The sequence below is a fragment of the Bos mutus genome, chromosome 10 (genome assembly GCF_027580195.1).
Source record: "Bos mutus isolate GX-2022 chromosome 10, NWIPB_WYAK_1.1, whole genome shotgun sequence".
Taxonomy (NCBI): Eukaryota; Metazoa; Chordata; class Mammalia; order Artiodactyla; family Bovidae; genus Bos; species Bos mutus.
In genome coordinates, this window is record NC_091626.1 from 11,783,899 (window position 1) to 11,805,245 (window position 21,347).

At 55.4% G+C, this 21,347-nt stretch overlaps 1 protein-coding gene across 1 annotated transcript in view; it reads right to left on the reverse strand.

Moving 5' to 3' along the window:
* Window positions 1-4,995: 4,995 nt before the first annotated feature.
* IGDCC3 (immunoglobulin superfamily DCC subclass member 3) overlaps window positions 4,996-21,347 on the reverse strand; it is a 43,020-nt gene continuing 26,668 nt past the window's right edge. Inside the window, exons 3-14 of the mRNA XM_070378484.1 lie at window positions 13,514-13,658; window positions 13,020-13,150; window positions 12,345-12,482; window positions 10,892-11,050; window positions 9,565-9,730; window positions 9,052-9,299; window positions 8,675-8,839; window positions 8,168-8,359; window positions 7,969-8,073; window positions 7,369-7,507; window positions 7,024-7,228; window positions 4,996-6,774 (exon numbers count right to left, since the gene is read on the reverse strand). Of these exons, the coding sequence (XP_070234585.1) occupies window positions 6,604-6,774; window positions 7,024-7,228; window positions 7,369-7,507; window positions 7,969-8,073; window positions 8,168-8,359; window positions 8,675-8,839; window positions 9,052-9,299; window positions 9,565-9,730; window positions 10,892-11,050; window positions 12,345-12,482; window positions 13,020-13,150; window positions 13,514-13,658 (1,964 nt within the window). The 3' untranslated portion in view covers window positions 4,996-6,603. The remainder of the gene's footprint in view (window positions 6,775-7,023; window positions 7,229-7,368; window positions 7,508-7,968; window positions 8,074-8,167; window positions 8,360-8,674; window positions 8,840-9,051; window positions 9,300-9,564; window positions 9,731-10,891; window positions 11,051-12,344; window positions 12,483-13,019; window positions 13,151-13,513; window positions 13,659-21,347) is intronic.

The following is a 21,347-nucleotide window of genomic DNA, read 5'->3' on the forward strand; positions in this document are numbered from 1 at the left end:
AATAGTAATAGTAAGCACAGATGGCAACCCACTCCAGTGTTCTTGTCTGGAGAATCCCAGGGACGGGGGAGCCTGGTGGGCTGCCGTCTATGGGGTCGCCCAGAGTCAGGCACGACTGAAGCGACTTAGCAGCAGCAGCAGCACAGTCCTGACTGCTTTCCGTAACTGACTTCTATACCGCTCACAACAACCTGTGAAGTCTGTGCTCTGCTTCTCCATAGTTCATAGAAGAGGAACTGACGGCACCAGAGCTTAAGGGATGTCCACTGGGCCACAGCCAGACAGTGGCTGAGTGGGGATCATACACTTGAGCCCATGTTCTTAACCCCTGGGTGACACTGCCTCTTGTGAGGGAGGCTTGAATGCCAGGCTAAAGGCCCTGGACTGCTCTGGGGTCAGCAGGGAGCTCGGAAGTTTCCTCACTCAACCTGCATTAGCCAACATGCCCACCTCAACCCTCCTCTTCAGGGCCTCCCATCCCTGCATCTCTCCTCAACATTCAAAAAGAAAATCTTCATTTCAATCAATTTAGACCATGTCTCCCTTCAAGCCTGCCCCCACCGTCTACAGATAACACCAGCACGGGCTTCTCACAAGGAGGCCCAGGTTCAGGCCCCAGTTCCACCACCTCACTTCTCTGGGCCTCGGTTTCCTTATCTGGTAAATGGGAGGATGACAGTAAGTCCAGCTCTGCTTGCTGCAAGGCTGTGAGAAGACTCCAGGGAGGTGTTCTAGAAATGTCACCAGAAGTAATAACAGAGAACTCGTCCTTATCAGCGGGGCGCCAAGGACTCCGTAGCACCCCTTTCCATTTCCCGAGGAAGCTCCAGGCTCTCTGGCTTTCTCACTAGTTCCCTTCCCACCTGGAAAGCCACGTAAAGTTTTCCTCAAACACATCAACCGTGTAAAAACATATGCTCTGGAGATTTAATAGTCATTCATTAGTACGTTTATTGACCAGCTATTAAGTGCTAGGTCTCCCGCAGCAAATGACAACCTCCTGGCTGCTCCATGATCTTACCGTGTTCGTTGCTTACCCTTTGCCTTCAGCCTTGGGTATCCCTTCCCTCTTCTCCACTTGTCTTTGAAGTCTTCCTTAATTCTGGCCTGCAATGAGTCATGTTTTCTTCTGCTTTACCAGCTTGCCAGTGCCCATCCAAGCCAGTACCTGGATAAGTTCATTTTAATTCAAGCCCATACTGTCTGCTCACTGAGAGCTAGGTCTGTCTCTCAAGTGTGGGGCTGAGCTTAGCTGCTAGCTTCCGTCAAGCGAGGGTTGACAGCTTTCTTTTCTGTAGCTGTAATCCTCGCTATCTCCACAGGGGGGCAGCAAACCTCTCCAGTCACAGCCTTTCTCCGTGGAGCTGAGACACTGCAGGCCGGGATGCTTCCTCCAGAGGCTCCAACGGAGGCAACGCCAGATGCAGAGGTCCTCTCTTCTTTATCTCACTCACCCTCACTCACTTTGTTCTGCCCACTTTCTCTGCCTGTAACAATGAGGTCATCTGAACACCTAAACTGAACTCTTGGCTAATATGAATTCATTGGGTGCAATCAGAATACAAACCAATCCCCGTAATACTTCTTTGTGGGAGGGCATGGGTCTAGATGGCCCACTCCCTGACTCTAGCCTGAACTCAGTTCAGGACAGGTCCCTCATCGTTGGTTGCTCCCACTCCCTCATTCCTGCTGCCAGCCCAGCTTCTCCGGACCCCTGCTGCTCCACACCTGTCCTGAGCAGAAGGACTACTCTCCTCCCTGCCTGCTCCCAGGTCCATGTTCGCACATCTCCAACCCCCGTTCTCCCCAGGACCCAGTCTCCCCATCAACTGTAGCCTGACTAGGTTTAGTGCAAAGGCTCCTGGCCTCCAGCCCTGGCCCTGCCTCTAACTTCTCTGAGAACTTGAGCGCTTCCTGCTCCTCCTGGCTCTCGGTTGTCTTCTCTGTCTCATGAAGGCGTCAGTGGTCCCTCCCTGCTCGGTCATTCTGGGGTCATTCTGGGGACCACCATCCCTGGTGGGTGGTGATCTCAGGCCGGCACCAGCTCTCCCTGGCCCCTTAGCCCTCACTGCCTGGAGGGAGCTGGCCGTAGAGAAGGCCCTTGCTAGGTGTTCATAGAGGCCTGGGACTCCCTTCCTGTGACCTCAGGAATGGCCCTTCAAGACCGATCTTCACTAATCATGGGGATGAGACCTACAAACATGGCTTGGCTAGGAGTCGGGAGGACTGCTTGTCTTCCTCTAGTCCCTCCCATCATACACCAGAGCCTCGGGGAGCAGCCTTCCTGCTGCCCAGCCTCCCAGCTCACACTTGGTCTCCACCCACCCCTCCAGTGTGGACCTGTGGTCAAAGAGACCCACAACATTTCTGATTCCACTCCCATCCAAAGGTATCCCTAGAATACAATGGCCTTAGTGACCTGCTTCTCAGGAATAGTACATGGCAGTGATGCTGCAGGATGTCCAGGGCTAGGTTCTAAATTTCGTAGCAGTTTCTGCCTGGCTCTGGCTCTCAGGATGCTGATCCCTGGGTCCCAGCCACCAGGCTGTGAGGCAGCCCAGGCACATGGAGAGGCCACATGTAGGCGCTGAGGCTGACAGCCAGCATCAGCCACCAGACGCGAGCAAGCCTTCAAATGATTCCAGCCCTGGGGCTTCAGGCTGCCACAGCTGATGCGCAATGGAGCAGAGACAGCTCTCCACGCTGGGGCCCGGCCCAAACTGCAGATGTGTGTGCAAAAGAAATGTTAGGATAAACCTCTAACATGTGGGGTGGTTTGTTACAGAGCATTAGGTAACTGGAGCAAACTTAAGCCCTGGCTGCTGCTGATTTCTACTCAAACACGCGCGTGTGTGTGTCTCTATGTGTCTGTGTGTGTCTCTGTGTGTGTGTGTGTGTGTAGGTATTCAGCCAGAGGCCACTGGATCATTTGAGATCTCAGGACCTAGATTCCAGCTGGGCCACTCAGCTGAGAGCAATTTCTGCTAAACTTCCTAATTGGAACCCTGCTTCTCCTTTTTATCTCAGTTCAAGGTCTTGTTAGAACAGACCCTTCCTTTATTTACATGTGATTTGTGTATAATTTGCATACATCTATGTGAGTCATATTAGGTGGTTTTTAAAGGTTTCCGGGACCCTCCCTGGGGGAGGTACTAGCCTCTTGGACCCTTGGAGGGACAGGAGCACTGGAGGCTGCGTGGTCTGCCCTCCTATCCTCACGTCTGCTCCTCCATATGTCCCCTCATCACCCCCCCAGGTGGTCCTTGGATGGCTGAAGTTGAAGAATTTCTGTTTGTGGAGTTCTGTGTAAAGAAAGGCAAGGTATTATTTCTATATGTGGGCTTAGTTCTTTCCTCTGGGAAAATCAAGACAAGTCAACCACTTCTCCCCAAGACCCATGACGGTACCATGTGGCCTCAGGCTTCTCTCTCAGCTCAGCATCCACAGCACCATCACTGTCTGTGGCCTGACCTTGGCCCCAGCCACCCCTGCAGCCCTCTTCCAGAAGTGCCAGGCCAAGGGCTTTCAGATGTTTCTTTTAGAAGCGGTACCCTGTTTTCTAGTGAAAATCTCATGCAGAGTTCAACTTAGAAGACAAAAAAAGTCAAGCTGCTCTAGGTGTGATGGGCAAGGAGGCTCCCCCAGACCCTCTAGCCACACCTGGAGAACTCAGCTTGCCAACCACTGTCCTTGTCTGTTCTTCTCAAAAGATACCTCTGGGTATAGAACCCAGCCCTCCGGACTTGCAGAGTCTCCCAGGGGTGAGCCTTGGCTTTCCATTTCAGCAACAGAGAGGACATTGACAGTCTAAGCAGTTGCGTTACACCATTGCTTCTTACTAAGCTTGAGGCCCACTGGACCTCCAGATCTTTTTTAATTTTTTGGCCTTGCTGTGCGGCACGTGGGATCCAGGGACCAGGGATCAAACCTGTACCCCGTGCATTGGAAGGGCCGCGTCTTAACCACTGGACCTCCAAGGAAGCCCTGAGACCTCCAGATCTTTGTCAGCAAGACACTTTCAAGGCCTGTCTCTCTTGGCCTATTCTCAGACTCAGCAGCTTCAGGAGTCTGGACTGAAGAGACCACAGGGAGGAACGGAGAGGCCTGGCCAAGGGTCTGGCTGTGTGTCCTGTAAAGACTCAGCCAGTCAGGGCCCCAGTCTCCTCAACTTTAGTCCTTTCTTATAGACAAGGCAGAAAAAAGCACATAGCTGGGACTTCTCTGGTGGTCCAGGGGCTACGACTCATGAGCTCCCAGTGCAGGGGGCCTGGGTTCAAGCCCCGGTCAGGGAACTAGATCCCACATGCCACATCTAAAGATCTCACATGCCACCACAAAGACTGAAGATCTCTCATGCCGCAACCAAGACCTGGGGCAGCCAATGTAATTAACTCATTATTTTTAAGAGCACATAGCCCCGCCCGGCCGCTGGCTCTGTACTGGTGGTCTGTCACCATCTGGTGGAAGGACTGGTCTCGGATCCCTTCCTGCCAGCTAGGGAGGCACGGGTCACGGTCAGAATGCAAACTCTGGAACCAGGCCACCTGGCCCAGATGCAAACTGATCTCGGCCGACCCTGCGCCGTGTGGGATATAAAAGGTTTCCTTCATTTCTCATTCTTTCTTGGTTCCATCATCTGTGAGAGGAGATGGTGATAACGAGAACATCAAACCCCCTCCCCGCCGCCCAGGGAGGCTGTGAGAACCTCCCTGGCCTCCCCACCCGCGGAGGAGACCCAGCAGGCAGAGCTCCTGTAAGGAGCACCCAGGGCTCCGCTGTTACCACCCTGGGCTCCGACCCTGTCAGGATCCACAGGATCGCCCCATCACCCAGCACTCCCACCCCTCCCCTAGGAGGGGAGTGCCACAGGCACCCAAACACGCAAGCTTCACTTTGGCAACAGGACTTTTATTCAGTCAAAATGAGTGTGACAAACCCAAGACGGGCCAGGTGGCCCCTTCCGCCCTCCCGCATGCCCACCCTTCCCTAGGGAGAGGGGGTTCCAGGAGGAAGGGGGTGTGGAGACGACGCTGCAGGGACCACAGGGCACTGCCTGGGAGGTCTGAGGCACCTGGGCTCAGGCCCAGCACCGGGGAGAAGGGACAACGCCCTTCCCCAAATCCACATGGACGAGACTTCAGTCTTTCAGGAAAACCCCGTCAAGTGTACCTCCTTCAGCTAATCCACTAAAGTCTGGGGTGAGGAGTCCCTAGAGGGTTGGGAGTCAGGGACATTAAGGTCTAATCTCATACTTAAGGAATACAGTTTGTTTTTTTTTCTTCTTTAAAACAAAAGTTTTCTTTCTGCTATTTAAAAAAATGTTTGCGTGTAACCAAAAATACGTATTTGTTTCCTTTTCCTTTTTTCTTCATCTTTAACTAAGTCTTTCGAAGAACACAACAGAAAAGAGAAACAAGAAATCACAAGAACATAAATCCTTAAACACACCTCGTATAAAAATAGTTTCCGGCCGTAGCTGCTGACAGTGGTCGGTCCACTGCCCGGGGGGGTGGGTCAGGCTGGCAGTGTCCCAGGGGACAGAGGGCTGGGGACCCCCCAACATGCACACAACCGAGCACACACAGTACATTCCAGGGGCCAGTCTGCTCCAGCGGCTCTGTGGGCAGGCAGGCTGCGGGGTGACGGCCCGCCCTCCCAAGGCCCAGGTACAGAGAGGGTCCTTGGGGTCCCAGTCAAGGATGAGTTGGCTGAGAGGGTCAAAATGGGAGTGGACAGCCCGAAGAGACGGAGCCCCGGTAGGGTGCTGAGAAGCGGCTAGTCTGGAGGGAGCGACGATTTACACTCCCAGGAACAAATTTTCCTCTTATTTTTGGCTTTTCTTTTTTTTCACATTTTCTTTGACCAATTCCATCTTTATTTCTGCAGGCCCCAAGAGACCCACCCTTGGTGAGGAGCCAGGAGGGACGGTCCAGTGATACAACACAGGCCTGAGAGCCAGCGAACTTCGAGGTAGACGTTTTCTTTCACACCTGGAAATGGGGAAGTGCTTCTTTTTTTTTTCCTTTTTTTTTTTTTTAAACTCTGGGCAATAATGTGGGGAAAGGGGTGCCCCCAAAGGGGCTTGAGGTAGGAGTGCATTCGGGGTTCTGTGGGGCAAGGGGCTGAGGCCACGGCCCCACTCCCCCGAGGACATTCATTCCGGCTGAGGTAGGTGCTGAAAGCCAAAACAGCAAAACTCCATCCTGAGAAAACAAGGTCGCGGAGGCTGACAGTGTCAGGCGCCCAGCCACAGCAGGGGCATATTTTTGGAGTCTAATTCACCTTCTCTTTTCTCTTTCTCTCTCGCTCTTTTTTTTTTTTTTTAATGTTTGTTCTTTTTTTAAAGGAAAACATTAGTTCAGTTCCAAGTCATGTGGGTACAAGCAGAGGTGAAGAGGGGCCTTGGCCCAAGGCAGGGGCTCCCGCAGGAACCCCTTTGGGTCCTTGGAGGGCTCTTGCTGAGGCTACTGTAGGTCTTGAGAATCAGAGGATCGGTCAGGACAGAAGCGCCTGGGAAGCCTATGTGAATCCCACATGACAGGAGAAATCTTGCCTTTGACCTGAGAATGGGGGTTGCTCCCTGCAGAGCTTGCTGGACACCGGCTACGGTCCCGAGGGGGCAGGCTGGGCAGCCGGTCCTTCACTCGGGAGGCCAGGGCCCACGTCCTGGGGTGGCAGGGCCTCCAACGGCATCTCCTCCAGGAGGCTGAAACCCTGAAGCGGCAGCATGGAGAGCTGGGTCTCCTCACACAGGGCAGGGGCCTCGGGGTCCTGCTGGGGAGAGGGTGAGTCACACAGGCCTCAGCAAGGGGGGCCAGAGGCCCACGAGCCCTGAGTCAGAGGGTCAGGCGCTGGAGCCCATTCCACTCATGGCTTAGGTCTCCAGGCCTCCCTGCCTGACTTGGGGGCACAGAGAGATGCTCTGTGTCTTGAAGCTTGGCAGAGGCTGGTGACCAAGGCCTATGGCCAAGGTAAGGAGGGCGCAGCCTAAAGCAGGGGGCTGGCTCAGGCAGGGGCACTCACCGTGGGTCTGGGGTGAGGCTGCACAGCCCCTGCTCGGGGGAATAGCTGCTCCAGTTCCTTCACGTCCACACGTTTCCCGTCTCGGCCCAGCTGGGCCCGCTCTGCCCGTCCCGCCCCATTCAGTGCCAGGATGCCAGGGTCCCTCTGGCTCCGGGGGCCCTGAGGAGGGGAGAGCTGGTTTTCCACATCCTTGCACAAGAGGACCCTAGGGGATGAGCCAAGAGTTAGGAGGAGGGATGTGGGAGCGGCAAGAACACAAGGATGGAGACGGTGGGCCCCAAGCTGCCTTTCCCGTGTGGCTCCCCTGCCCCACGCCTGCCCACCCCACGCCGGCCCAGGCCCCACCTGCCCCTTTGGCCAAATAAGAGGAAGAGGACACAGAAGATGATGCAGGTGACCCCAATGTGGATGCCGATGACGATGCCCGTGGTGGACGTCTGGTTGGTGGCCTCCTCCTTCCGACAGTCACATGGTGGGCTCAGGGCTGGGGTGTAGAAGCAGGGGCAGGTTGGGGGCTGTGGCTCCCAGACACCCAGCCTTCGTGGGTTACTTCTCCCGCAGCTGTTCCTACCCCCCTAGTCCACATGGCGTTTACCCTTGTCTATGGAGTCCCAGCCCAACCTTTTTGGTTCTTTTTACCAATGATTGAACACTAACTTGGTGTCAAATACTAGGAATAACAGTTTACATGGACCATTTCATCCTCCATACACTTCTATAAAGGTATTACCATCTCTGTTTTATGAAGGAGAAAATGAGGGCTCAGAGAGGTTAAGTAACTTACCCAAGGTCACGCAGTCAAGTGTCAAGCTCAGGTCTAAGCCTGTGTTCTCCAGCTCTTCCCTCCTGCTTTCCCTGGATGCCTGCTCCCCCCGCCCCCCACTCAGCTTCTGGCCTCCCTTCCTGAGGGCCAGTCTCTGGCCAGACCCCACGCCCACCCCTCACCTGTCCTCTCAGCTGCTCCCCGCAGAGACACGAAGCGGACTGTAGCATTGCCATCCCCATGCTGGTTGTAGGCGAGCAGCTTCACCTCGTACACTGCAGTGGGGTCTGGGGGGAAGGGCAGGTTGCTGAGAGACCACTCCAGGCCCTACGCACCGCACGCCTGCCCAGTGCCCCAAGCCCCGGGCCATGTCCGCCTCACCGAGCTGGCTGAGGTTGTAGGAGGAGACAGCTCCGGGAAGCAGGATGGGGCCAGTGAAGGAGGCCTTGCTTGCTGGGCGGTAGAACAGCTTGAAGCCGCCCTCGTGCTGGGCCAGCCGGGGCCAGGGCTCCCACAGCAGCTGCAGGGTGGAGCTGCCCAGGACCCGCACTGACAGTGGCGGCGGGGTGGGGGCTGTGGGCGGAGAAGGAGGCTGAGATGTGAGGGCCTGGTGGCCATCGAAGCGCTTCCCTCCCACCTGCCACCTATGCCCCAGACCCCACTGTCCCCAAGAGCCCAGCTGCTCCCTGACTCTACCCAGGGCCTCTGCTTGCTCAAACAGCACCTTTACATGAATTATCAACAGAAAAGGACACCCCTTCTTCCAAGCAGACCCAGCCCCGTCTCAGCCCCAGGGCAAAGCCCTATGTGCCGTTCACAGCCTGAACAAAGGTGCACGGGGGTTCTACCTACTACCCTGGGGCTTTGTGCTCCACACCCAGACCTCACCTTCGCCTAGAGTGCTGGCCAGCGTCGGGGCAGAGGCTGAGCTGGCTCCCCGGGGCGTGTAGGCTTTGATGTAGAAGCTATAGGCAGTGGAAGGCTCCAGGTCGCTCACCAGATGCTGGAAGGTGCTCTTGCTAACTGCTTCCTGGTACTCCAGCTCCGGGGGGTCTGGGGAGGCCAGGGCAGGGCAGGCAGTGAAGGGGCAGGAGAGAATCCCGCCCACACTGGGGAAACGAGGGCGGCCGCCAGGGGGCAGTCCAGAGGACGAAGGGAAGGTGTCGGGTCAGGAGGGTCAGGACGCGTGGGACTGAGTGGGTGAGAGCCAGGGAGTAAGAGGAAGGCGCTGCAGAGGCAGCCTTGCCCTCCGGGACCCCACCCACCGGCAGCCTTCCTGATGTGCAGGACATAGCCGATGATCTCCCTGGTGTTCACCAGGGGCTCGGTCCAGGACACGCGGACCTCGGTGGACGATACGGAGACCGCCTGCACGTTGAGGGGGGGCCCGGGCAGCCCCTCGGCCCACAGCACGGTCAGCCTGGCGCTGGCTTGAGAGGAGCCGGCGCTGTTCTCGGCCACGCACTGGTAAATGGCCTCATCTTCCGGGCCGATTCCAGAAATGGTCAGGGTGCTGCAGGGAGAGGGAGAGCCTCAGACCCCCCTCCTCCTCCCAGAGTCTCCTTGGAGGTGGGTCACATCTCCCCACAACCACAGGCTAGTCTGAGGTCTCTCAGCTAGTTAGGGGCAGACCTGGGACTCAAACACAAGTCTCCAGATCCCCAATTTAGCGTTCTTCCCCAGCAGGAGGTGCAAAGACCTGCCTGGCCCACTCATCCAAGACCCCTTTCCCTGTTTCCTCCCCAGGCCTCACTCCCACACACACGCCACGCACGTGCCTGTTGTTATTCTTGAGCCTAACGTGGCCTCCGGGCCCCAGGACCCGTCCATTCTTCAACCACGTCACATGAGGAGGTGGCTCACCCTGGGCTTGGCAGGTGAACATGGCTGTGGTCCCAACCGGCCTGGAGATGGACTGGGGGTGCTGGACAAACTCTGCGGGGGCTGGGGTCGGGGTGGGGGCACAGAGAAACGTGAGGGGTCAGGGGGAGACGCAGGGGACACCTCTGAATGAAGGGATGAGGAGGGGGAGAGGGAGGGGCCAGAGACCTGCAGGAGAGCCAGGGGTCAGGGAGGCTCCCCCAGGTGGGGCCCACCCTCCAGCCTGGTCCAGCCTCCAGGATGTGGCAGCCCTCACCTCCCTTCGCCCCAGAGAGGCAGACCCAAGAGAGGACTCCATTTCAATGACTATTTAAAAGACTGACATTTGTATCCGAAAGCAATCAAGCTGAGCTCCCTGTTCAGGAAATTGTTAAATAAATAAATGTGCTAATAGGTTTGGCTGCACCTTGAAGGCAGTAATGACGGGGAGATGGATGAGCCCTCAGTACCGGCTCCCCTCACCCCTACATTCTGTTCCGCTCTCCTCCAATCCCAAGCCTCGAGCTTCCATTAACGCCCGAGAAATGAAATGCTCCATCACTTTCATTTGGACAGATTAACGGCACATGGAATGCTAAACAAACAGGCATTTAAGTTCCTAATTCCGCTCTCTCCCATCTCCTCCCCAGCTCTCCAGGAGGGAACAACCACAGAACCGCCCCTGCCCCCGCCCCGAGAACGGCCCGCCAAGCCCAGTTCACAGAGACAGCTGAGTCCCAGGACAGGAGGATGGACAGAATGACCTGGTCAACTGCAGAGGGCCCGCACGCTTCAGGAGGGGAGTGTGTGTGTTTGCGTGTGTGGAGGGAGCTGGGGTGTGAGAGTGTGAAATGACAAGCATGCTGAGAGCGTGCGTGCAGGTGTGAGCGTGGAAGTGCCACATGTGTGAATGAGAACAGCATGTGACGGGAGGGGACCCAGGGAGGGGGATGGCACAAGTCGGGGAGACCCGCTGAGATTACACGGTGGAAAAGACTGAGGGGGTGATGGCACCTGGAAGGACCAATGACCAAAGATACCCTTCCCTTCCCAACACATACATTCCTGGGGTGGGGTGGGGCAGGTGGGGGGAGAGCTGGGGCCCTGGAGAGGGGCAGGGGAAAGTTAGGGTGAGGATAGGCACGTGGGCAAGTATCAGGCCCCGGGCTTGGGCAGGATGGGGCGGGTGGAGGGGCAGCGCGGGGCTGCGTTGGGTCGGGGGCGAGGCGGGGGTGGGGTCCGTACCTTGCACCACCAGCCGGCCCTGGGCTGTTCTCCGCACCCGGGTGCCAGGCCTGTTGGCTGCACAGACATAGACGCCTGAGTGCTGCACAGTCACGTCTGAGATGATGAGGTTCCCCGTGCCCAGCACCTGGATGCCCTCCACCCCAATGGGGCGGCCATCTAAAGAGGAACGGAGGGTCAGGGAGGGGGGTGTCCAGGAATGTCCCAACTTGACCGCCATCAGTCCTCCAGGGAGCCCCTGTCTTTGCCTCTGACTCTTCTCTCCAAGCATCACGGCATGCTGGAGGGGGCAGGGGCAGCACAGCAAACTCCTGCCCTGGCAGGAGGGAACTGGGTCCTAATCCTTGCCTTGTCACCGCCTCTCTGGTGACTTTCAAGTCCCCTCCCCCTAGTTTCTCAAACAGGAAAGTAAGGTCTTACATGGACATTTCCCAGCCTGATTTGTCTCTCCTGAGCAAAGTTCCTTGATCAAATATCCATTCTGCTCCTTCACTATCCCAATGCCCATTAATATCAAGGCTCTGACAAGTCCCGCAGCCAAGGCATCTGGTTAACTCTGTTTCCCAAACGTGCTAGACCACCAAGCCATTCCTTCCCCTTGCAGATCACGCTTTGGGAAATGCTCTCCCAGATGGTCTTTACCGGGCCTATGGGCTCCTCCTAATGGTGAGGCCACTCTTTTCAGCCTCTCCCAGGCCCTGGGCTCTCCCCCCACCCAGGATCAGATTAGCACAGTCAGAATGTGAGGAGACAGCTCCCCATTCAGCCTCTGAAGTGGTGAAATCTACTCCATTATCCCGCCTGCTGCCCCCTCCTTCCCCGTCACTCAGCTGCTACAATGCAGTGCGGTCTTCTTGTGAATGCGACCCCACCCGTCCCTTCCAGACTTTCCTTCCCCCAGTGACCTCTCCACTCAGACAATGTGGGCCCATCTGCACCCTTTCATTTCTCTCCTTCAGCTGCCTGGGGATTTAGGCTGGGGATTTAGGGGACCAGGCTAGAGACTCAGGCGCTCAGAGAGGGTGTGACAACCGGCTGAGATTATGAGAGGTTTGGGATTGCATCGCTGGGGAAGATGGCCTGGGTGTAGAGGACAGAGATGAGCCGGAGAGGAAGCGACTAGGGGTGCTGAGAGCTGCAGAGAGGTTCTGGAGGCCCCAGTGGTGAGGCCAAGGGCGAGTGGAGCATGGAGGAGGGGAGCTGGCACAGGACTGGAGGAGGACTGGACGAGGTAACCCGGGGAGCTAAGCCATCTACACTGGGGGAGGGAGAATGCAGTGGGCAGGCGGACCTCCCTGGTCCTGCCAAGGAGAGGGAAACCACCCCCTCCCTAGGACTGGAGAAAGCAGACCCCCACGGAGAATAAACAGGATTCCAAGTTCCCCCCAGCACTGGGAGAAGAGACTGGCCCTCCCAGGGTTGGGAGAGGCGGGGGCTGCAGGATGGGGCTCACCCAGGCGGCTCCAGGACACAATGGGGCGCGGGTTGCCCGTGGCGACACACTCGAGCACGGCGGTCTGGTGCACAGTCAGGGTGAGGTTCTCAGGCCCCACGAGGATCGTAGGCTCCTTGTAGGCCCCAGAGCCCGAGCCTGGGAGGAAGATGCCACATTGCTCCACTGTAGCTGGGACCTTTCCCACCTCCTCACCACACTCCCCCCGTACCCGCATACACAGCTCAGGCCATGGGGGGTGGGAGACAAGTTGCAGCCCCAAACCAGGTACGGTGGGTGGAGAGAGGAGATGCTGGCCGTCCCTGGACGTTACCACACTCATCTCTCCGGTCATGGCCTCTCCCGGTGGGACAGCCACCCCCACCCAAACACCTAGAAGCAGAGGGTGGGCTTCCTCCGAGAGAACTGAGCTAGCGAGGGACCTCAGGGTCCCTAAACCCTCCTCGGAGTCCCTGCGCCCTCCTCGAGGTCCCTGCGCCCTCCTCAGGGTCCCTGTGCCCTCCTCAGGGTCCTATGCCCTCCTCGGGGTCCCTGCACCCTCCTCGGGAGGAGGAGCACAGAGCTAGGCGCTCAGAAGGTGCTCGGTACACACTCGGCAGTCCAGGCCCTGGGGTTCCACTGAAGGGAGGGTGATGTGGTGGTGGGGGAAGAATGCAACAGGGCAGAGGCCCGCACCTGTCACGGTGAGCCTGGCCCCGTGGCTGACCCGGACACTGGCGATGTTTGAGGCCACACAGTGGAAGACACCGCTGTCCTCAGCTCGAAGGCCTGTGATCTGCAGGACTCCCTTGGGCAGCAGCGTGTACCTGTGGTGGGGGGCACGGTCAACCACCAGCACAGCACCACTGGCCCAAGGACACTCAGCATCACGGACACAGTCCACCACCCAGCCGGTCTCACTTTCGTCATCGCAGACACACTCTGGGACTCTCACTGGTGGACGCACCTGAAATTCCAGCCTCAGCAACAAACAACCACACACTCATCTTCTCACTGGCTCAAGTATTGCATCTGGGCCCACAAGCCACACCAGATACTCAGTCTCAACAAAGTTGCAGGAATACCAGCCCGGAGGCTGCAGGCAGGCCTTCTTCAAGGCCCAGACACTGGACTGGGCCTGCCTCCTGGTCATACCATGAGCCTCCCAGTCATGCCCACCCAGGGCTCACCTCTCATTGTCCGTGTCAATGGGGACCCTGTTCTTCTCCCAGGTGATGAGGGGTTTGGGGAGCCCGTGGATTTGGCACTGGAAGCGGGCCACACCGCCCTCCTCGCCCACGGTGGCCTGGGGATGCACGTGGAAGTCTGACATGGCTGGAGAAAGAAAAGGAGGTGTGCATGGGGGAGGCACCCTGCTGAGGAGTAGAGGGGACAGGAGGGGGCGTGGGGGCCTCAGATCACACAGCAGCGCTTACCCTGCCACCTACCTGTGGGAACATCTCCCCCAAAGACACAGTATAGGCCTGGCTGGGACACTCTGAGAAAGGTATGGGCGAATTCTGAAACAGTGGACTGTGGACCCACAGAGGCCAGTCATAGAAAGCCTTGCTCCCAGGGCCTGCTCCCCACTTTTACAGCTGCTTTTAGATTTATTTTTTATAAACTCCCCCTTAGGTTGTTGTTGTTCAGTCGCAAGTCATGTCCAACTTTTTGTGACCCTCATGGACAGAGAAGCCTGGAGGGCTACAGATTTCCCAGGCAAGAATATTGGAGTGGGTTGCCATTTCCTTCTCCAGGGGATATTCCCGACCCAGGGATTGAACCCAAGTCTCCTGCATTGGCAGATGGATTCTTTACCGCTGAGCCCCCAGGGAAGCCCCCCCTCCCCCGGCTAAAGTATGCAGGTGCTAAATATTATGCTGCACATTTTACAGAATAGGAAACAGGCCCAGAGAGGGGAAGTGACTAGGCCAGTGTCACCTAGCAGGTCCTTAGACCCTGGTGACCAGAGCCCAGTGGCTTTCTTTGCCCTTCATCATCATCTCTTTATCCCCAATTCTTCTGCAGCTTCTCAACGTACCCCAAGAGGGTAGTATATCCATCGAAGGTGACAAGCCTCTCAGAAGACTGTCAGACCCACCAATCTACATTTCAATGTGTCATAAATATTCAGGGGCTGCCTCCCCACCTTTCGGGGATCTGAACTAACTGCTTGAGCGCTGATCATGAGAGGGGCTGATCATGAGAGGGGCCGTAGGCCACCCGCCTCCCCCCACTCCATTTTCAGCTGGTTAAGTGTCCCTGCTCACCCTCATTCCCAGCCATCCCCACTCCCCAACCTGTAAAGCCCCGGGAAGGGGCCCCTCCCACGCAGCTTCCCAGTTTCAGCACCAGGGCTGTGATTTCATTAAAATCCACTTTGCTTCAAGTGCGGGAAGGCGGCTCACCATCTGTCCAGGCAGGCAGCCCCTCCCCTTCAACACTCCATCAATGGGGACAGTTGTCCCCTCCCAGAAGGAGCCCTCCCCCACAGCAGCAGGGACCCTGGAGCTTGTCCCAGCTCCGGCTCCCAGCTCCCTGGTTGCAGGCGGGCACACCCCATGTCAGACCCCCTCAATCCTCCAGCCTGTGCAGGACTCCAGGGCAGCTCAGAAAGGCCAAGCCTTTGTGCCCTTCTTGCCAGAGTCTCTGGGGGCTGACTCTTTTGTGGCACATTCTCTGTCTCATTTGCATGTGGTTCATTAAATATAAACATGCATAAAAATCCCCAGCCTTGCCTCCTCCTCTTTCAGGGCCTCCTGGGAGTGCGGCTGATGGGTGTGAGCGCCTCCTTGCACATGTGTGCAAGGCTGTGTGTGCGGGAGGACGGGGCTGTGTGTGTGTGTGTGTGTGTGGTGTGGTGTGAGGGTCTGAGGCTGGATGTGAATGGAGGTTTGTATCCTTCAGCTCCTGTGGCTGGTGTATGGTTCCGCTTCTGTGGCTTCTGTGTAGGTAATCCATCACACATGTCCCCAGGTAGATATAGTCCTTACAAAGGGCACCTTGGGCCCTAGGGGAGGGGGGTGGGGGCAAGTGCCCAGCTGGTGTCCCCATCAGGCTTGGTGAAATGATCCCCAGGGAGCACCGTGAGGTCAGCCTACCCTGTCTCAGGCCAAAGGCTGTGTTTGGCCAAGAGCCTGCAGGTCAGCCCAGAGGTTCAGGGGAGGGGGCAGACACACCAGTGGGACCCCTCTACTGCTTCCAGGCCTCAGCCTCCAGGAGGGCAGGGTTGGAGGCAGGCCTAGGGAGTGGAGAGGGCACCCAGTCTCCTGGGTCAGCTTTCTGTGCCCCCACAACCCGGCCCGACCCACTCAGGAGCTGGGGAGCTGGCTGCCACCCCCCTTCTCCCCCCACCCACCCCCCCACTCCAGCTGGAGAGAGCCTGCAGTCCCCCAGGGGATTGGGGCGGGGACTAATGGCTCTGCAGACTACAGATGCCTCCTCATTAAGGAACCGAATCCTTTTGTGTTTCCAGCCCCCATTCTGGGCTCCCTGGAGGTACAGAGAGCTAGGAGCTGGCCTGGGGAGAGATACCAGGGAAGGGACTCCTTCTCCTCAGGGCACTGGGGATGGACAAAGTTTGGCTTCTAAGCTTCTTCCTCCCCCTAAAACTAAACAATGACAAAGCCCGGCTTGAATGCCCTGCTGGAGAGGAATGCTGGAGCAGGAAACGCGGTAGTTAAGGAGTAGTTAAGGAGTCGGTCTGCTCATCTTTTCACTGTAGAGTCTGAAAGGTCCCCAGGGCCCCTGGCAGGCAGCCAGGGCCCCTCCCCACCCAGGAGGGCTGCTCTGCTCCCTCAGAGCAGCCTCTTGATGAACCTCTCTATCAGCTTCACCTAACTGCCGTTCTGCCAAACATCTCCTTGGAAGGGTAGCTTTGTTTTGAAAAGTGCTTGAAAACCACTCATTGCAAGCCAACCCATTTACTTTAGGAAGGGGAAACTGAGGCCCAGGCCCAGTTGGTGGCTCTACCAGCCCCAAATCAGAAGTTCCATGCCCTAAGCCCTGTGCTGGGGTGTCCCTTAGTTCTCCAGCAACTTTTCCACTCTCCAAGGACAGGTGACCCCAGAGTGGACTGCAGGTGGGACGAGCCTTTTCTCACTGGTTGGGAGTTACCACTGTGCTGCAAGTTTCGGTGAGCCCCAGAGACGGTTCCTAAATCCCACCCCTCGAGCCCAGTTGGCCACACGGTGTGCTCCAGGTGGTGCCATAGGAGGGCTGGCCCCCTTTATCTGAGGCTCCTTCTTCCCTCCCTTTCCTCCCACCCCTATTCAACCCTTGGGTCAGCCCCATGTATCCCTGCAGTGTCCTGGGGGACTACAGTGAGGCCCTGGGCAGGCAGTGTCAGAGGGTAATAAGGAAGAGCAAATCTGACTCCATGCTGGATCCCTTTCTTTTACTTTAACCTTTTATTCTATTGCTTTTGCTACAAGTTCATCTCTAAAGTGATGTTGCTTAAAGTATACATAATGGCCCATCTCTGGGAACCCTGTTTCCGCTGCTTCAAACAGCGCCCACCCTCCCCTCCACAGATGAAGGGGTGAACAGGTGCTCCTCAGGGCCTACCATCTCTGATTCCTGCCACCTTCATAAACAGGCCTTTGCTTCCTAGTGGCTCGGACAGTAAAGAATCTGCCTGCAATGCAGGAGACCTGGATTTGATCCCTGGGTTGGGAATATCTCCTGGAGAAGGGAAAGGCAACCCACTTCAGTATTCTTGCCTGGGAAATCCCACGGACAGAGGAGCCTGGCAGGCTACAGTCCATGGTGTTGCAATGAGTCCGACCCGACTGAGCAACTAACACTTTCACTTTCTTTTGTCCATTCTCAGCTGAGCTGGGGTCTCTGGGAATTGTCCACTCACTCCAAGTTCACTCCTGACTTCTTTAGGAAGTCAGGGGAGAAAGTTTCTCGGGGCCACTTAGATCTCCGATGTCTCAGAGTAGGACCTGTTGGGTTGACAAGTCTGTTCTGCATTGGCTTGTACAGCTGGCCACGGAGCTAGGGGAAGCGGTCCTTGATCGTATCTCGCTCTGGGAAAGGGTCCCTGGGCAGCCATGGCACCGAGGGGTTGAGGACTGGACCTCCGGAAACCCTAATCCCTGAGCAAGCTATCCTGCAGGCCACTGTGTGGTAGATAATGCCAGACACGGGTCACTGTGGTGGCTGGAAACACTGCACAGAGGCCAGAGTGGGTGGCAGTGCGTCCATGGCTGGTGGATGTGAAAGTGGTGTTGTGGCTTGTGGCTGCTGATGCTTTATTCTCCTGCTGACACCTGTTGGTCAGGTAGGGGCCGTTGTGGGTTCCTTGTTTCAAGTTGGGTTATGGGAGGGGGTTGTGTTGGGATGCCCCTCCGGGGTGAGGACCAGAGAGAGTGACAGGGTGGACAGAGGTCTGCTTGTGGGGGCTGGTCACGGTGGAGAAGCAAAGAAGAAAGTACCTTTGTCCCCAAACAGTCTGCAAAGGAATCTCCCAGCCACTCCCTGTTTCCGCTATGGGTACACCCAAGCCATGAGGAAAGAGGGTTCAGAGAGAGAGCCCAGCAAGCCACCAGCCTGGAAGGGAGCAGAAACAGGCAGGATATGGCTCCTGGACACCCCTATAAATCACCCAAGGGGAGGGGAGTTCTCCTGAGAGCCAGATCTAGAGTGGCTCAGGGAGGGGAGGGGGCTTTCTTCCTGGTCCAGGACCTCTGGCGAGGTCAGGCCTGGATCTGATTAGACAGGCTCCAGGGGGACGCTGCGGGGCAGGAAGGGTCGGGGCAGAGTGCTGGGAAGGAAGCCGGCCACATCCCCCTGGCCCAGCCTCTAGCTCTCGGCTATAGCCAGACTCCTGTTTGGTGTGTGATGACAAAAAGATCAGTGGGCTTGCCAGGATGGAGAGTTCAAAACACAGCCTTTGTGGAAGCCGGAGGCACTGGGGGTCTGAGGCACCGACTGCCCCCATTCATACCGCCCTTCAAGAAGAACAACCACAATCTGCAAACTCTTCCGAAGGCCATCAAGGCCAGTTCCTCTCTTTGGATCCATCCCTGCCAAGGACCAGCGATATCCTGAATGCCCTGCTGCCCCTCAAGCAGCTCAGATGTTAACACTTTTCCTTGTGCTAGAAATATGCCTGAACCCCATATGCTTCCACCCAATGCCCTAACTTTCCCCCTGAGAATTTCATTTTCCAATAGAGGAACTAGCTATTAAGCACTTGAAATGTGACCAGTCCAAATTTAGTTGGGCTGTACCTTTAAAATACACACTGGAGTTCAAAGATTTAGTACAAACTAAAAGACACTGGAGCATTAGAGAAACGCAAGTCAAAACCATAATGAGATGCCACCTCACACCCATTGGGATGGCTATGATCAAAGCAACAGCAAGAAATAACAGAAAATAACAAGTGTTGGCAAGCCTGGGAAAAAAATGGAATCGTTGTGGACTGTTGGTAGGAATGCTAACTGGTGCAGCTGCTAGCGAGAACAGTGAGGGCGTTCCTCAAACACTTAAAAAGAGAGGACTTCCCTGGCGGTCCAGTGGTTAAGAATCTGTCTGCCAACGCAGGGACCCTGGTCTGGGAAGATCCCACATGCCACGGGACAACTAAGCCCGTGGGCCACAACTCCTGGGCCTGTCTGCAGGAAATACTGAACCCCCCCTGACTAGAGCCCATGCTCCACGAGAGAAGCCGCCACAATGAGAAGCCCGCCCACCACAGCTAGAGAAAGCCCAAGTGTGGCAACAAAGACCCAGCACTGCCAAAAATAAATACATAAATAGAAACTTAAAAACAGAACCACCATATGACCCAGCAATTCCACCTCTGGGTATCTACCCCAGAGAATTACAGGTCTCAAAGAAGTATCTCTACATCCACGTTCAAAGCAGCCTTATTTACAATAGCTAAAATGTGAGAGACGTTCAGGTAATCATCAACAGATGAATGGATAAACGAAATATGTTTATACAATGGGATATCGTTGTTGTTAGTCACGAAGTCGTGCCTGACTCTTTTGCAACCCCGTGGACTGTAGCCCGCCAGAATCCTCTGTCCATGGGATTTCCCAGGCAAGAATACTGGAGTGGGTTGCCATTTCCTCCTCCACGGAATCGTCCCGACCCAGGGATAGAACCTGCGTCTCCTGCATTGGCACACAGGCAGATTCTTTACCACTGAGCCACCAGGGAAGCCCACAATGGAATGCTACTCAGCCTTAAAACAGAAGGAAATTCTGACACATGCCACAGCGTGGATGAACTTTGAGGACATTATGCTAAGTGAAATAAGCCAGTCACAAAAAGACAAGTACTGCATGATTCCACTTATATGAGGTACCTAGAGCAGTCAATTCATAGAGATAGAAAGTAGCATGGAAGTTGCCACAGGCTGATGGGGAGAGAGGTTGAAGGAATTACTGTTTAATGGGAACAGAGATTCACATTTGGGAGAGCAAAAGAATTCCAGAGATGGATGGTGGTGGTGGTTTGCATAATAATATGAAGGTACTTGGAGACTCCCAGGGACGGAGGAGCCTGGTGGGCTGCCATCTATGGGGTCGCACAGAGTCGGACACGGCTGAAGCGACTTAGCAGCAGCAGCAGCAGCGGCAATGCCACTGAACTGCACGCTTAAAAATGGTTAAGGTAGGGACTTCCCTGGTGGTTCAGTGGCTAAGACTCCTGGCTCCCAATGCAGGGGGCCTGGGTTCAACCTCTGGTCAGGGAACTAGATCCCACATGCCACGACTAAGACCCAGCACAGCTAAATAAATATTTTTTTTTTAATGGTCAAGACAGTAAATTTTATGTTAAGTGTATTTTACCACAATTAAAAAGTTGGAAAAATAATAACTTTAATTGATAATAATAGCTAATAATTTTAAATACTGATGAAGTTGAAACAATAATAGTTTGGATTTTTAAAGACAGTCCAAAAATATCAAAAAGTTATAAAAAATTTAAAAGTAATGATTTTGTGCTGGAATAATAATACTTTGCATATATTAAGTAAAATAAAGTATTTTATTAAAATTAACCTCCCTGTTTCTTTTTTACTTTTTAAAAAATATATGTGACTATTAGAAAATTTAAAATTATCTATGTGGTTTCTGTTATACTCCCACTGGACATTGCTGCTCTAGAAGACACAGTTCTATTCTTCATGTAACAGACCTTCAAATACTTGAGGTCCGGGGTGTTTCCTGAGAAATACCTTCTGAGAGGAGCGAGTGAAAGTTGCTCAGTTATGTTCGATGCTTTGTGACCCCATGGACTGTAGCCCACCAGGCTCCTTTGTCCATGAGATTCTCCAGGCAAGAATACTGGAGTGGGTTTTGGTTCACTTCTCCAGGGGATCTTCCCATCGTAGGGACTGAACCCGGGTCTCCCACATGGCAGGCAGATTCTTTACCTTCTGAGCCACTGGGGAAGCCCACTGAGAGGAAATACCCTTAACTCCTTCAGTCACTTGTGATGATGAGTGACGTTCAGGTGTCTTGAGCCTGAAGACCATGGGAAACACTCTGAACCCACAGAGCCTTACACCACCGGGGACTTGGAGCAGATTTCAGCCATCATCTGTAGTGGCCATCCCTGTGCTATCCAATATGGTAGCCACTAGTCACATGTGGTCACTTAAAATTAAACTACAAATTCAGTTCCTCTGACTCATTAACTGCCTTTCAAGTGTTCAGCAGCCACAAGTGGCTCCAGGCTACCTTATGGGACAACACCAATAAAATACTTCTGTCGTCACAGAAAACCCCACTGGACAGCACTGCCCCACACCCAAGGCAAAGCCTCAGACCCACAGCTGCCTTCTGCATCGTTTCCTCTCTCCTGCTACCCCACCGGAGAGCCCCTCCCTTTTTCTGTATCGTCATCATTAGCTCAGCTTTGCCCCTGCCAGATCCCCCCTCTCCGGGCCACATGGATTCAGAGACTGCTGACAAGGCCCACGTTTGATTGCATCTCTGCATGGCAGGAAGGCCTCACACAGCAAGATTTCTGCTCCTGGTGGGGGAATACTTGCTA